Source organism: Ranitomeya imitator, chromosome 3 (genome assembly GCF_032444005.1).
Source record: "Ranitomeya imitator isolate aRanImi1 chromosome 3, aRanImi1.pri, whole genome shotgun sequence".
NCBI classification, from domain to species: Eukaryota; Metazoa; Chordata; class Amphibia; order Anura; family Dendrobatidae; genus Ranitomeya; species Ranitomeya imitator.
The window spans coordinates 124083719-124100708 of NC_091284.1; the positions used below are offsets into that span (position 1 = coordinate 124083719).

The 16990-nt window shown below is 45.6% G+C and overlaps 2 protein-coding genes across 2 annotated transcripts in view; one reads left to right on the forward strand and one right to left on the reverse strand.

Moving 5' to 3' along the window:
• The window catches only part of POLDIP2 (DNA polymerase delta interacting protein 2), a 30571-nt gene extending 29019 nt beyond the window's left edge, over positions 1–1552 (reverse strand). The window contains exon 1 of the mRNA XM_069761374.1: positions 1352–1552. Coding sequence (XP_069617475.1) covers positions 1352–1512 — 161 coding nt within the window. The 5' untranslated portion in view covers positions 1513–1552. The remainder of the gene's footprint in view (positions 1–1351) is intronic.
• Positions 1553–1577: 25 nt separating this feature from the next.
• TMEM199 (transmembrane protein 199) lies at positions 1578–13146 on the forward strand. The gene is made up of 6 exons (XM_069761375.1): positions 1578–1801; positions 4996–5069; positions 8651–8740; positions 9232–9271; positions 9368–9480; positions 12841–13146. The coding sequence occupies exons 1-6, from the start codon at positions 1630–1632 to the stop codon at positions 12934–12936; spliced, it is 585 nt and encodes a 194-aa protein (XP_069617476.1). The 5' UTR covers positions 1578–1629; the 3' UTR covers positions 12937–13146.
• The last annotated feature ends 3844 nt before the right edge of the window (positions 13147–16990 follow it).

Consider the following 16990-nt stretch of genomic DNA (forward strand, 5'->3'; position numbering starts at 1 on the left):
AAGTCGCCAGCGCCAGGCCGCACAGGGGGGGCAAAGTCGCCAGCGCCAGGCCGCACAGGGGGGGCAAAGTCGCCAGCGCCAGGCCGCACAGGGGGGGCAAAGTCGCCAGCGCCAGGCCGCACAGGGGGGGCAAAGTCGCCAGCGCCAGGCCGCACAGGGGGGGCAAAGTCGCCAGCGCCAGGCCGCACAGGGGGGGCAAAGTCGCCAGCGCCAGGCCGCACAGGGGGGGCAAAGTCGCCAGCGCCAGGCCGCACAGGGGGGGCAAAGTCGCCAGCGCCAGGCCGCACAGGGGGGGCAAAGTCGCCAGCGCCAGGCCGCACAGGGGGGGCAAAGTCGCCAGCGCCAGGCCGCACAGGGGGGGCAAAGTCGCCAGCGCCAGGCCGCACAGGGGGGGCAAAGTCGCCAGCGCCAGGCCGCACAGGGGGGCAAAGTCGCCAGCGCCAGGCCGCACAGGGGGGCAAAGTCGCCAGCGCCAGGCCGCACAGGGGGGCAAAGTCGCCAGCGCCAGGCCGCACAGGGGGGCAAAGTCACCAGCGCCAGGCCGCACAGGGGGGCAAAGTCACCAGCGCCAGGCCGCACAGGGGGGCAAAGTCACCAGCGCCAGGCCGCACAGGGGGGCAAAGTCACCAGCGCCAGGCCGCACAGGGGGGCAAAGTCACCAGCGCCAGGCCGCACAGGGGGGCAAAGTCACCAGCGCCAGGCCGCACAGGGGGGCAAAGTCACCAGCGCCAGGCCGCACAGGGGGGCAAAGTCACCAGCGCCAGGCCGCACAGGGGGGCAAAGTCACCAGCGCCAGGCCGCACAGGGGGGCAAAGTCACCAGCGCCAGGCCGCACAGGGGGGCAAAGTCACCAGCGCCAGGCCGCACAGGGGGGGCAAAGTCACCAGCGCCAGGCCGCACAGGGGGGGCAAAGTCGCCAGCGCCAGGCCGCACAGGCATCCGGACAATAAAGACAGCCAACAACTACTTGTAGTTGGTTTCTCAGGATACGGTCACATGACAATATCTGCAGAGGCTACTGGGAGTACAGCACTACAGCATATGCAGGCGCTACATTAGAGGAGCAGTGTCACCCAGTGCAGCAGCTGTGGCGCCCGGTAGCAGCTCATTGGTCCGAAGCTCCGGCCTCCGTGCAGACCGTATTTGCAGCCTGTGTAGTCAGCACCAGGTGATCTCAGCACACCCCGTCACCTCTGACAGCCGTGCAGCTGCAGGCAAATCACACAGCGCCCCCAGTGGCAGAGCGGCGCCCTCTTATGTAGACAGTAGGGTACCGGCCGGCCAGCTCCGGTGCCAGCACTCTCTATAGCGCTGTATACAGCCCACGTAGCCTGCTAGAACCCCGCGTTACCTAGAGGACAGCGTCCGGTCCTGCTGAAAGCGACAGCCGCACACAGGCCTCAGCAGAGCGGACCGGGCCTGCCGGAGCTCCACACCGACACTGCTTGACAGGCCTCCCCGCAGAAGCCGAGTGAGCGCCGACAGGCTGCGCCGTGCTGCACACGCCGCCATGGTGCTCCGGAGAGCTGCACGTCTGACGTCACACGCACTGGCGTTCAGCACGTAAGACGCGTTCTTATAGGCGCTGACCTCTTCCCAGGAGTCAGTGCGCCGTGTTCTGCGGTGGAGATGGCGAGTGACTGCCGGGTGACGGAGCCGCTGCTCCGGGCGCTGCGGGAGCTCCAGTCCTGCTTCACCCCGGAGTCCAGGGCCGCCGTCCGGGATATTCTGGCTACAGGAGCCGGGGCCTTAGTATCGTTCCGTGTCCTGCGGGAGCTGCACTCGCTGCTGCGGGAAAGAGGTGAGCAGGAAGTCACCTTGTCGGGTCATGCACTGGCTGCGGCGTCTCTCGTCGTTGACCACTGGTTGCACTGCAGAGCTGACCGGTACTGGCTCCAAAGGGGGGGATTCCAGTGCAGAGACCCCACCGTCAGGGCGTAACTGCAATAGGTGCAGGGTCTGCTACCGCACCTGGAGCCTCGGGGGCCCAAAAAGACCCTATAAGTTCAATAGTTTGTAAATATCCTTGCGCTCCCGTTATTTTGCTGCCTTTTTTCCTTTCTGCGCTGCATCGCTCCATTGAAGAGAGTTACATTTGTTGCTTTTGGAGCGCAGTATGTGAAATCTCTGCTTGAAGATCAGCTGGGAGGTTTCTTCAGAGACGTGTGGTGTGCGCTTTCATCCCCCCTTCCCAGTCGCAGCTCTCTCTCCAGCTGATGTAGCGATCTCAGAGATGGCCAAGCTGTGCTAGACTGACAGTGTCTGGGGAAATTGCACACTCCAAAGGAAAACTGAAGAAATGCTCAACTGATCTGCAAACAGAAATTTCACATACTGTACTACAAAAGTAACAAATGTGGATATCTCTGCAATGGAGCGACGCAGTTCAAAACGGAAAATATATGCAGAGTCGGTGGAGTTCAGGGATTTTTACAAGTTGCTTGGCTCAATTTTTGAGCACCTGGGTGGTCTTCTATATCCTGTGACAGATCTGATGGTATTGGCTGAGGTCACGCCTACAGTTAGATATTTGCAGGCAGAAAGGGATCCTTTGAAAAATTAAATTCAAGTAACCCCACTGGTTATAATGAGCTCCTTCCTGTGTCAGTTTTTAGAACAGAAGATAATATTCTGTGTGCCACACTTTTTCTTCCATTCTAAAAAAGGACACATAGTAGAACGTAGAACCCAGATGGACGTTCTGCTTCCATTTGTATTGGTTATGACACCGGTCTGCTTTGTTGTTGTTCCGATTGTGTCTCCTAAAAATGGAACAGGGAAATGGAAATGCTGTAAAAAAAAAAAAAAAACAGACCTCCCCATACATCCTGTCAGACTCCACAAGCCTTAGCGGTGACCCCCCACTACCCCTGAAAATTTTTCCTTCCTCATTTCATCTGGTGTAGGAGAGTATATAGGAAGGACATAGGGCAGCAGAGGTGCCGATGGCTGCAGCTACTCATGATTACACACGTGGTCAAAATTGTTAGTACCCCTCGTTGAATGACAGAAAAACCCACAATGGTAAAAGAAATAACTTGAATCTGACAAAAGTAATAATAAATAAAAGATCTATGAAAATGAACAAATGAAAGTCAGACATTGCTTTTCAACCATGCTTCCGCAGAATTTAAAAAAATAAATAAATAAAACTCATGAAATAGGCCTGTACAGAAATGATGGTACCCTTAACTTAATATTTTGTTGCACAACCTTTTGAGGCAATCACTGAAATCAAACGATTCCTGTAACTGTCAATGAGACTTCTGCACCTCTCGACAGGTATTTTGGCCCACTCCTCAAGAGCAAACTGCTGCAGTTGCTCAATAGGATTTAGGTCAGGGCTCATAGAAGGCCACTTCAGAATAGTCCAATGTTTTCCTCTTAGCCATTCTTGGGTGTTTTTAGCTGTGTGTTTTGGATCATTATCCTGTTGAAGACCCATGAGCTGCGGCTGAGACCAAGCTTTCTGACCATGAGCAGCACATTGCTCTCTAGAATCCCTTGATAGTCTTGAGATTTCATTGTGCCGGATGCAACAAAGCAGCCCCAGAACATAACAGAGCCTCCACCATGTTTCACAGTAGGGACAGTGTTCTTTTCTCGATATGCTTCATTTTTCCGTCTGTCAACTTAGAGCTGATGTGCCTTGCCGAAAAGTTCCATTTTTGTCTGCCAGAAGCTTTGTGGCTTGTCAACATGTAGTTTGGCAAATTCCAGTCTGGCTTTTTTATGATTTTTTTTTTTTTCAACAATGGTGTCTTCCTTGGTCATCTCCCATGAAGCCCCCTTTGGCTCATACAACGACGGATGTGCGATCTGACACTGATGTTCCTTGAGCTTGAAGTTCACCTTTAATCTGTTTAGAAGTTTTTCTGGGCTCTCTTGTTACCATTTGTATTATCCGTCTCTTTGATTTGTCATCAATTTTCCTCCTGCGGCCAGGTCCAGGGAGGTTGGCTACAGTCCCATGGATCTTAAATTTCTAAATCCTGTATATACTCGAGTATAAGCCGACCCCCCCCCCCCCCTAATTTTGCCACAAAAAACTGGGAAAACTTAATGACTCGAGTATAAGCCTAGGGTGGAAAATGTAGGTTTTTTATTAATTATTACTTTTGTCAGATTCCAGTTATTTCTGTGAAAATTGTGGGTTTTTCTGTCATTAAACGAGGGGTACCAACAATTTTGACGACGTGTGTATGTGCTGTTGCCTCTTAGGAATAAGTTGCATTGCAAAGGAGGAAAATTGCAACATAATCACAGTGCCAGTAATGACATCCACAGCTTCAGTACACAGGATTTTCCGCTCCAGACCAAAAATAATGGAAGTTTATAATAACAGATCCCAGGTCCTGTTCCCTTCCAGCAGTGATGGCAGCATGTCGATGTGGTCCATACAGTGGTTTCATCCAGTACAGTCAGCCCTTTTAGGACCCTGCCATAATGGGAGGGAAAAAAAAGTGGGGTGAAAAATAAAGTTGAAGATTGTGTCTCATCAGAAGGAGACAAGAGACTGAACGTTGGGAATTGAAGAATATATAAAAAGTCCAGAGTGTGATCAATATGTGGGGTGCAGGGAAGGAACGTTTCCTCTCCAGATTTTCATTCTTTTGAGCTGAATTTTGCCACAGAACCAAACCAGCCTGATTTGTGAGCTGCAAGTCGCTTATCTAACGTAAGGCCATGCTGCCTCATTCTGGCCATAGTCTTACATTGTAAAAAGACTTTCAGACCGCACACAAACCCCAGTGTGATCTGCATCAGTGAGAAGAGGAGTGGAGCTGGAGACCACGGAAGACTGAGATTGATGAGGATATATTAATACACATTTTCACAGGTTTAGGGCATAACAAGTTTCATGGGACGGCTTCTTTACTCACTTTGTTATATTTATGGTTTTTCTCTGAACCCCAAACAATTTTCAGGCTACTTTCTTATTGGTGTATTATTGTCTTATTCCTTATTATTTACTTATGTTTTGCGTTATTTTAGGTTCCAATATCTACCTGCATGAACTGCTGGAAGGCAGTGAGATCCATTTACCGGAGGTCAAGTTACCTGAACGGGTAATTTCAGCCAATTCCCAAATACAAACGCTTCATTTTTAGAAAGATTCTTTTTTGAGCTATAGTTCCCTCTAAGGGTTTAATAGATGAGACTGCTGCATTCGATACAAGTCGTTAGGCCTTGTTGATGAAACCTGTATGACAGAAAACTTTCTTATTGGCCCAAGCAACCAATCGCAGCATTGCTTTTTTTTCACAGCCAGTTATGAAATAAAGCTGATCTCTGATAGTTTGCTGTGCACAGCTAGATGTTGTTGTTGTTAGACTGCTTTGATCAGTAAAGGTACCGTCACACTAAGCGACGCTGCAGCGGTACCGACAACGATCCGGATCGCTGCAGCATTGCTGTTTGGTCGCTGGAGAGCTGTCACACAGACCGCTCTCCAGCGACCAACGATGCCGGTAACCAGGGTAAACATCGGGTTACTAATCGCAGGGCCGCGCTTAGTAACCCAATGTTTACCCTGGTTACCATCCTAAAAGAAAAAAAACAAACGCTTCATACTTACCTTCCGCTGTCTGTCCCCAGCACTGTGATTCTCTGTACTGGCTGTGAGCACAGCGGCCGGAAAGCAGAGCGGTGACGTCACCACTCTGCTTTCCGGCCGCTGTGCTCACAGTGAGTGCAGGAAAGCACAGCGCCGGGGGACAGACAGCGGAAGGTAAGTATGTAGTGTTTGTTTTTTTTTACTTTTAGGATGGTAACCAGGGTAAACATCGGGTTACTAAGCGCGGCCCTGCGCTTAGTAACCCGATGTTTACCCTGGTTACCAGCGAAGACATCGCTGAATCGGTGTCACACACGCCGATTCAGCGATGTCAGCGGGAGAGCCAGCGACGAAACAAAGTTCTGGCCTTCTAGCCCCGACCAACGACATCACAGCAGGATCCTGATCGCTGCTGCGTGTCAAACTGAACGATATCGCTAGCGAGGACGCTGCAACGTCACGGATCGCTAGCGATCTCGTTTAGTGTGAAGGTACCTTAAGGCTCGGCCGTCTCTATAATGGCCCGACCAATGTAAGCTATGTCCACTCTGTAGCATCCCTGGCTCCAGCAGATCTTCATTCATTACCACTGCTCACTGCCCTGAAACTATTCAGGAAAAATATGATATATCCTCCATGTTGCTGCTCACTTTCAATCAGAGCAGTGCGCAGGGGCCTTTACTGTCACCCCTCATTATGCTATGAGTGCATTGTGACCACTCCCTAGGGCACTATGATAGTCTGATCTGCAGCGTGCGTGCTGTGGGGACCGTGCACCCATAATATAATGAATGGTGACTGTCACCGCTTCATGCACCCACTGCCCCTTTCGATTGGAAGCGAGCGGCTACAGGGTGGATATAAACGCATTTTCTCCCTGTAGCCACTGCTCCAATAAAGAAGTCTACATGGATATGTAACGTGATGTACCTTCCAATTAACCCTATATCTGCGGTAAATAGCATTTCCTGACATGACAGGCTTTCTTAAAATCACACCATGTCTTATATATTGTTTTTTTTTCTTCTCGTGTCTTAAAACTGAATGCCAAAGCAAATTTTTATAGCTGATCTCGGGATATTTTCTGTAACTGAAAAAAAATGAAATGAGATAGAAACTATTATATATTGTGGAAACATGGCGTCCAAGCAGGGAGCTGCCACATCTCATAACTACGTCACCAGCAGATCTCAATATTAACACCGGCATTTAAATTACAAGTTCACACGGATATATTTGCACTTGGTGATCCTGACACTGTGGTACAAGACCCCTCCATATGAATGAGCTGATGATTCGTTCCCTGGAATAAAATCACTGTGTCTGTTATTGCGGCTTGTATGATCTTGGGATGATGTGCATGTGGGGTGAGAATGGTTAGCTTGCCTCTTTAGGTTTCTTACTGGGCTGCTGCTTTATATACAGTTAGGGCCAGAAATATTTGGACAGTGACACAATTTTCGCGAGTTGGGCTCTGCATGCCACCACATTGGATTTGAAATGAGACCTCTACAACAGAATTCAAGTGCAGATTGTAACGTTTAATTTGAAGGGTTGAACAAAAATATCTGATAGAAAATGTAGGAATTGTACACATTTCTTTACAAACACTCCACATTTTAGGAGGTCAAAAGTAATTGGACAAATAAACATAACCCAAACAAAATATTTTTATTTTCAATATTTTGTTGCAAATCCTTTGGAGGCAATCACTGCCTTAAGTCTGGAACGCATGGACATCACCAAACGCTGGGTTTCCTCCTTCTTAATGCTTTGCCAGGCCTTTACAGCCGTAGCCTTTAGGTCTTGCTTGTTTGTGGGTCTTTCCGTCTTAAGTCTGGATTTCAGCAAGTGAAATGCATGCTCAATTGGGTTTAGATCTGGAGATTGACTTGGCCATTGCAGAATGTTCCACTTTTTGGCACTCATGAACTCCTGGGTAGCTTTGGCTGTATGCTTGGGGTCATTGTCCATCTGTACTATGAAGCGCCGTCCAATCAACTTTGCAGCATTTGGCTGAATCTGGGCTGAAAGTATATCCCGTTACACTTCAGAATTCATCCGGCTACTCTTGTCTGCTCTTATGTCATCAATAAACACAAGTGACCCAGTGCCATTGAAAGCCATGCATGCCCATGCCATCACGTTGCCTCCACCATGTTTTACAGAGGATGTGGTGTGCCTTGGATCATGTGCCGTTCCCTTTCTTCTCCAAACTTTTTTCTTCCCATCATTCTGGTACAGGTTGATCTTTGTCTCATCTGTCCATAGAATACTTTTCCAGAACTGAGCTGGCTTCTTGAGGTGTTTTTCTGCAAATTTAACTCTGGCCTGTCTATTTTTGGTATTGATGAATGGTTTGCATCTAGATGTGAACCCTTTGTATTTACTGTCATGGAGTCTTCTCTTTACTGTTGACTTAGAGACAGATACACCTACTTCACTGAGAGTGTTCTGGACTTCAGTTGATGTTGTGAACGGGTTCTTCTTCACCAAATTAAGTATGCGGCGATCATCCACCACTGTTGTCATCCGTGGACGCCCAGGCCTTTTTGAGTTCCCAAGCTCACCAGTCAATTCCTTTTTTCTCAGAATGTACCCAACTGTTGATTTTGCTACTCCAAGCATGTCTGCTATCTCTCTGATGGATTTTTTCTTTTTTTTCAGCCTCAGGATGTTCTGCTTCACCTCAATTGAGAGTTCCTTTGACCGCATGTTGTCTGCTCACAGCAACAGCTTCCAAATGCAAAACCACACACCTGGAATCCACCCCTGACCTTTTAACTACTTCATTGATTACAGGTTAACGAGGGAGACGCCTTCAGAGTTAATTGCAGCCCTTAGAGTCCATTGTCCAATTACTTTTGGTCCCTTGAAAAAGAGGACGCTATGCATTACAGAGCTATGATTCCTAAACCCTTTCTCCGATTTGGATATGGAAACTATCATATTGCAGCTGGGAGTGTGCACTTTCAGCCCATATTATATATATAATTGTATTTCTGAACATGTTTTTGTAAACAGCTAAAATAACAAAACTTGTGTCACTGTCCAAATATTTCTAGCCCTAACTGTAAAATCCTATTCTTTCAGAACCCGGAGCTTGTGGCTCGCCTAGAAAAGATAAAGGCTAAACTGGCAAATGAGGAGTACAAGAGGATCACAAAGAATGTCACCTTTCAGGTACAGATCTGTGTCTTATGATGCTAAAATGATAAATACAAGGTCATCATGGTGATAATTGAGGGGATCGCATTAGCAGATTCAGCCCTTTGCACATGCATGGTTTATAAAGCACCCAACGTAATTTTCACCAAGCTCTGACAAAGTGAATGACTCTTGCATGGGGATTCATGAAGAGCGGCGGCATTCGCTTCACCATAAATCTTACTCCAGCAAGGACTGGAGTGGGTTAGGTGGCGAGGGCCAACACTCTTGATTCATTAAAAAGCATGCACTTCTGACTCCAGCACACCTCATCACGGTCCACCAGAACAACTCCGGTCTTGATGAATCTGGGTCACTGACACCAGTTTTTGTCTCCCCACATCACCCCGCCCCGCCCCCCCCCCCCCCCCCGACTGCTCTTATTCTTTTAATAAAATTTCTGCACATTTTTCTTTTTTCCCTTATTAACTAGTTGGGTTTTTTTCCATTTTACTCTCTTGGTACAGTCCAACCAGCAAGGAACTCTGGCTGATCTTGGTAGACAAGGTAAGGTGACACTTCCCAATACCAGAGTTGCTATTCTGCAGCAGACGTGTCTACAATAATCTGCACTATTGTAATGTTTTTGCCCTTTGCCTGCAGTGCGGCCGTTAAAGACAATTATCATTACGATCTTCAACTTCTTGGTCACCATTGTAGCTGCGTTTGCTTGCACTTATATTGGAACTCAGTATGTCTTCACAGAGTCTGCTGCGGTGAGTGGGGTTTATACGGTGACATTTCCTGATTTTATATAAATATTCATAGCAAATTACCTCAATTAATGGATCTCTTTATAGTTTAAAGGGTATTTATACATTAGTGTTTTTTATTTTTTTACATAAAACCTGAAAAATGGCATTATTTAAATTGGTTTTCCAAGAACAAGCTGAGCTTTACTTGCCCTCTGCTGATCCAGCACCGGCTCGGCTCTCTGCTGCTGCTCCTGATCTTTGTAGACAGGCTGCAGCACCAGTAACCAGTGTGTGTGTGTATATATATATATATATATATATATATATATATATATATATATATATATATATATATATATATATATATATATATATACAGTGGGGCAAAAAAGTATTTAATCAGTCAGCAATAGTGCAAGTTCCACCACTTAAAAAGATGAGAGGCGTCTGTAATTTACATCATAGGTAGACCTCAACTATGGGAGACAAACTGAGAGAAAAAAATCCAGAAAATCACATTGTCTGTTTTTTTTTAACATTTTATTTGCATATTATGGTGGAAAATAAGTATTTGGTCAGAAACAAACAATCAAGATTTCTGGCTCTCACAGAGCTGTAACTTCTTCTTTAAGAGTCTCCTCTTTCCTCCACTCATTACCTGTAGTAATGGCACCTGTTTAAACTTGTTATCAAGTATAAAAAGACACCTGTGCACACCCTCAAACAGTCTGACTCCAAACTCCACTATGGTGAAGACCAAAGAGCTGTCAAAGGACACCAGAAACAAAATTGTAGCCCTGCACCAGGCTGGGAAGACTGAATCTGCAATAGCCAACCAGCTTGGAGTGAAGAAATCAACAGTGGGAGCAATAATTAGAAAATGGAAGACATACAAGACCACTGATAATCTCCCTCGATCTGGGGCTCCACGCAAAATCCCACCCCGTGGGGTCAGAATGATTACAAGAACGGTGAGCAAAAATCCCAGAACCACGCGGGGGGACCTAGTGAATGAGCTGCAGAGAGCTGGGACCAATGTAACAAGGCCTACCATAAGTAACACACTACGCCACCATGGACTCAGATCCTGCAGTACCAGACGTGTCCCACTGCTTAAGCCAGTACATGTCCGGGCCCGTCTGAAGTTTGCTCGAGAGCATTTGTATGATTCAGAGGAGTTTTGGGAGAATGTTCTATGGTCTGATGAAACCAAACTGGAACTGTTTGGTAGAAACACAACTTGTCGTGTTTGGAGGAAAAAGAATACTGAGTTGCATCCATCAAACACCATACCTACTGTAAAGCATGGTGGTGGAAACCTGCTTTGGGGCTGTTTCTCTGCAAAGGGGCCAGGACGACTGATCCGGGTACATGAAAGAATGAATGGGGCCATGTATTGTGAGATTTTGAGTGCAAACCTCCTTCCATCAGCAAGGGCATTGAAGATGAAACGTGGCTGGGTCTTTCAACATGACAATGATCCAAAGCACACCGCCAGGGCAACGAAGGAGTGGATTCGTAAGAAGCATTTCAAGGTCCTGGAGTGGCCTAGCCAGTCTCCAGATCTCAACCCTATAGAAAACCTTTGGAGGGAGTTGAAAGTCCGTGTTGCCAAGCGAAAAGCCAAAAACATCACTGCTCTAGAGGAGATCTGCATGGAGGAATGGGCCAACATACCAACAACAGTGTGTGGCAACCTTGTGAAGACTTACAGAAAACGTTTGACCTCTGTCATTGCCAACAAAGGATATATTACAAAGTACTGAGATTAAATTTTGTTTCTGACCAAATACTTATTTTCCACCATAATATGCAAATAAAATGTTAAAAAAACAGACAATGTGATTTTCTGGATTTTTTTTTCTCAGTTTGTCTCCCATAGTTGAGGTCTACCTATGATGTAAATTACAGACGCCTCTCATCTTTTTAAGTGGTGGAACTTGCACTATTGCTGACTGACTAAATACTTTTTTGCCCCACTGTATGTATGTATATAAGGGATTGTCCAGGTTTTTTTTTTTTTTATATATATATTAAAGGCAGGGAATGTAGTGGGTAATTCTGTTTCCTCTGCAGCACCATTGGTCTGACTAGTCTCCATGCTAACTTGTCCTACAGTGAAAACCTGGTGCTTCTGTGCACATCGCCACTGCAGTCAATCATTGATGTCCGTGGCCTTGTGCTATACATAACAACTAAAACGGACAAAGGTAGTCATGAAGCCCAAATAAATATGTGAAAAAATCTTTATTTAAACAGGTAAAAAAGCACAGCAGGAGTTAGTTGCCCCAACAAGACAGCACACTTGACAAGGGCCGGTGTAAGCACATGAGGATTGATATTATAAAAATGAAATGGCATACCAGTATTGTCACAATCATAGTATTCCCATACAGTGCCTGGTTATACATATATGATTTAACACAGACCTCATCATATCATACATCAAAATAGGCTAATATAACAGGTTACCTTCATAATCAAAAAGGCACAGGTATAATAGCGATATTTTCGGTCAAAAATAAGTGTATCAAATAGACATACCAGGCAATCAGATTCCTGGGGTGGGCTGGTGACCGCGTGAGGCTTGGAATCTGATTGCCTGGTATGTCTATTTGATACACTTATTTTTGACCGAAAATATCGCTATTATACCTGTGCCTTTTTGATTATGTAGGTAACCTGTTATATTAGCCTATTTTGATGTATGAATATGATGAGGTCTGTGTTGAATCATATATGTATAACCTTGTCAAGTGTGCTGTTTTGTTGGTGCAATTAACTCCTGCTGTGCATTTTTACCTGTTTAAATAAAGATTTTTTTCACATATTTATTTGGGCTTCATGACTACCTTTGTCCGTTTTTAGTTTTTTCTTATTGAGCCGTATGTATGTATGTGTGTGTGGGGGGGGGGGTACTATCTTAAATACTGTGCTTTACCCAATAAGCCAATTGTTATTTTCCCAAACTAGCATATTATGTTTTCCAATTATTTTTTTCTACTTGTGCTATACATGCAGACATCACACGTAAATATTATATATTCCTAGTAAATGCTCTACAATTTTATTTTTTTTTTTTATTTGTTTTTTTGTGGACATCACTCCTTACCATGTGCTGACTACATGCATTGATGACTAGAGGAGCTCACTGCAGAATACAGTGACATTGTTCTCAATAATGACTGTGCATTAACTGTGCTCCCTCTAGTGGTGGCTGAATGTCCTGCAGAGTTCTAGTCTAGTATACTATAAAGATGTGTTAGGAAATTAATCTGTTCAGAACTTTGGGCCTAAAACTATTTTGTAGTTTGTTTGTTTTGTTCTCATCTCCGAATAATATAAAATGTTTCTCAATATATTTTCTCACTTCTCTTCCAGCGGGTCCTATCCTCTGTGATTGTGGCTTCATTGGTGGGATTAGCCGAGCTGTATGTACTGGTCCGGACCATGGAGGGGCAACTTGGAGAACTTTAGTAATACATTTAAAAAAAAAATCCAAAATGACTTCAGTTACTAAACTGGACTCCAAATGAACCTTTTGTGAAGGCATCAGTTGTACTCTTCTTTACATTGCTGGATTATATAATTTCTATTACTTCTCGTTTTTTAAAGAAATTTTATGAATATCTTATATTTTAAGTTTAGAGAGAATACAGTGTAAAGAAACAACACTTCTCGGACCAATCTCTGCTACTAAAGTGAATGGGTTAGCAAACAGGGTTTTTTTTTTTGTACTCTTATTAAAAATCCTCTTTGTTATCTAACAGAGGGATTTGTATTTCTATAGTTTACGGTTTGTTGCCTTGGTTTCCGGCCACCTTAGAGGTGGCCGATCTCCTAGGGAAGCAGCCTGTGCTTGATATTTATTACACAACTACAAGTGCTGCTCTGAAGGATCCAGGATCTAGCCAGACTTGGTGCCCCTGTGCTTCGCCTGTGTTGCAGAGCCAGAGCTACCTCTAGAAGCATGGGAAGGTGCAGCGTTCAGGCCAGCAGCACTGCCATACCCCCAGCCTGAACCATCAGGAAAGCATTGCCCCACAGGAAACTACTAGACAGAGGAGTGGTGCACTCCTGAAAAAGCAAGCTTGGTCAAAGGGGTTGGTTACTTTTTCTATAATCCATGAATGGGGGTAAACGGCACAAAACGGCTTATAACTTCAGAAAACTATATATTAGGAATTTACCTATAACATCCAATACAAGAGGTGCCTAAAAAACCCATGTGCACAGAAATATGTGAGCAGAAATAAATGTTTGCAATGGTAAAGTGTTGACATGCCATGTCATCGCTGTACTCTGGTAAGCCAGATCGTTGCAAACCAGAGAATCATTGGCACAGGGTCAGCTGGGGATTAGTATTCCATTTGTTATTTTATACCATTTGGGGCTGGAATATTTCCTTTTAAATACAGTTGTGAGTGGGAAAAAAAAGCTTTAGGGTGCGTGTCCATGGTCCGTAATGACAACTCTTTGGACGGAGCGGAAAACCCGCGCTGCCCCTTCTGTACGCGCGGTGATTCCAGATGTGTTCATTGCACACATCCAGAACCACTGCACCCTATACATAGGACCCTGCGATTTATCTTGCTGTGACGGAGCGTCGTCGCAAGGTAGACAGACATGCTGTGTTCTAAAAAGACGCGCCGCATGTCTGTAAACGCAGGGCCGCCGGATGTGTGTTTGCACGCATAGTGGAGACGGGATTTCATAAAATCCCCTCCACTATGCTGTAACATCTGAACGCTGCGGCTGTACGCAGCGTTCAATCCGCAGCTAATCCGGATGTAATCCTAAATGTGGACACATACCCTTATAAATTAGATGAACTATTGCTACTTCGTACTGAACTGCAAAATCTGGAGCGTTTTTCAAAGGAGTCAATTTAGGCTGCTCAACCCACAAGCAGCATGAATTAGAGCCTGGCTGCACGATTAAAGCCAAGTATGTTTTTCTCTGAAGTTTTTGGCATGTTAGACAAAACAGAATTTGAATAACTGGAAAAACTATAGGGAGAAATGAGGTTAGTCTGGTGCTGTGCTCTCCTGGTTTCTACCTGTGCCGCTCTAATTGATTGACATGTCTCTTTCATGTGTGTTCATTGGGAGAGACCTGTCAATCAACTGGAGTACTGGAGAGAAGCCAGCCAGGAGCTGCAGCGAACTGTTCTCGTCTTTCCTCTTCTCGTCCGTTGTGCGGATCAGACTCTGCCATTAAAGTCTATGGGCATCCATGAGACCCGACTGGAACTAGGAAGACTTCATTTGTACTTAAGTTTTCCATCCAAGTTTCATCCTTTATTTAACTAATACCGTATATTTAAGAGTAAGTAGATTGAAGAAAACAGTTCAGTCTAGCTGCTTAAAAAGGAAAAAAAAAGGGATGAGATAAAAACAGATGCAATGTTTCTCTCAGATGGTAACACTCACATGGAAGTGTGAATCTAGCCTTGTAGAGCAATTGTGTACATCACATTTATCCATTTCTAGGTTTTAGAAACTCCCAAATGTGTTTTGTAAGCTACATATAACAATCATCACCCTCTGGGAGACATTTTTAGGCATCTTCCATATACCGTATATACTCGAGTATAAGCAAAGACCCATAATTTTGCCACAAAAAAAGGGAAAACTTAATGACTTGAGTATAAGCCTAGGGTGGGAAAAGCAGCAGCTACTGGTAAATGTAAAAAATAAAATCGATACCAATAAAAGTAAAATTGAGACATCAGTAGGTTGTGTTTTTGAATATCCATATTGAATCAGGAGCCCCATATAATGCTCCATACAGTTCATGATGGGCCCCATAAGATGCTCCATAGACACATTTGCCCCATACAATGCTGGCACAAAGGTTAATAATGGCCCCATAAGATGCTCCATAGAAACATTTGCTCCATACAATGCTGCACAAAGGTTAATAATGGCCCCATAAGATGCTCCATAGAAAATATGCCCCATGTAATGCTGCATTAAAGTTGATTACGGCCCCATAGGAAGCAGTTTATGCTGATATGATTATCCATACTGTATATCTTCTGCTGCAATAAAAAAAAATGTCATACTCGCCTCTTGTCGCTGCCCGCTGCTCCTCAGCATCCCATCTCTCTGCAGTGGCTGATCAGGCAGAGGGCAGCGCACACACTAACACGTCGTCGCGCCATCTGACCTGAACAGTCACAGCCGGAAGACGGAGCGGCGCCCGGCGGTGGAACGGGGACAGGTGAATATGAAATGCTCACCCTCGTTATACTCACCTGCTCTCGGCGCGGTCCCTGCTGCGCACTGACAGATGGTCTCCGGCAGCTTCTTTCTCTGTTCAGCTGTCATTGGTTTTGCTCATTAAAGTAATGAATATGCGGCTCCACCCATATGGCAGTGGAGTCCATAATCATTACTTTAATGAGTGGTACCACGTGACCGCTGAACACAGGAAGAGCTGCCGGAGACCATCGGAGATGCAGTGACTGCGCCAGAAGCAGGTGAGTATGTGACAGCCGCCACTCCCCCTACCCCTCCTACTCCCCAACCGACAATGACTCGAGTATAAGCCGAGAGGGGCACTTTCAGCCTAAAAAAATGGGCTGAAAATCTCGGCTTATACTCGAGTATATACGGTACCAGAGGTGTAGCTAAGGGTTCAGGCTGGGGGGCGAAACACATCCGAGTGGGCCCCCTAACCTGAGTAACGTTTGTTTACATAATTATGGTGGTTTTAAACACTCTTGTGGGCATCTGTTACATGTTTGCCGCACGTATTACACACACGGACATGGATATGTCTGGTACCGTTTTTTCTGGTATTGGAAATAAACGGATGTGTGAAAGAGGCTGCACAGTTAGAACATAGCCAGGAGTATGGAAATCGCATACTTGTCGATATGGGTAATGGCGAATCCTTAGTATGTGAGATGTGAAGGGTCACAATTTTGCAGCCACATAAGGAGTACCTGCAAACTTGCAGCATGAGATCAGACAATCCCTTTAAATAAAGTGCAGCTAGAGCCATGGTTATTGTATAAGGGCTTGTTATACCAAGGCTATGTTTACATGGTCATGAAACCTTCCGATTTGCTGCAGATTGGACGCTGCGTACAGCCGCAGCATCCAATCCACAGCGTCTAGATGTTACAGCATAGTGGATGGGATTTTATGAAATCCCGTCTACACTATGCGTACAAACACGCAGGTGGCAGACCTGCGTAACCGTACATACGGCGCGTTTTAATAGACCGCAGCATGTCTATTTATCTTGCAGAGACGCTCCGTCTCCACAAGATCAATAACCCAGTCTATGAATACAATGCGGTGATTCCGCCTGTGTTCGATGAACACATACGGAATCACCGCGCGTACAACAGAGGGCAGCGCTTTTGGCGGAGCGGGGTATCCGCTGCGTCCAAAGCGCAGGGAATACTGAACGTGTAGACATAGCCCAACAGCTGTAAATATAATAAGCCCCCTACCTCCACCCAGAGAACTATTAAATAATAATACTCAAAAGAAATACAGCAGGCAGGCCCCTACAG

Excerpts from the sequence above, each read along its gene's own strand:
- TMEM199 (XM_069761375.1), top strand. The coding sequence starts at position 1,630 with ATGGCGAGTGACTGCCGGGTGACGGAGCCGCTGCTCCGGGCGCTGCGG. Across the intron at positions 1,802-4,995 it reads CTCGCTGCTGCGGGAAAGAG|GTTCCAATATCTACCTGCAT; the intron begins GTGAGCAGGAAG and ends GCGTTATTTTAG. Across the intron at positions 8,741-9,231 it reads CAAAGAATGTCACCTTTCAG|TCCAACCAGCAAGGAACTCT; the intron begins GTACAGATCTGT and ends CTCTTGGTACAG.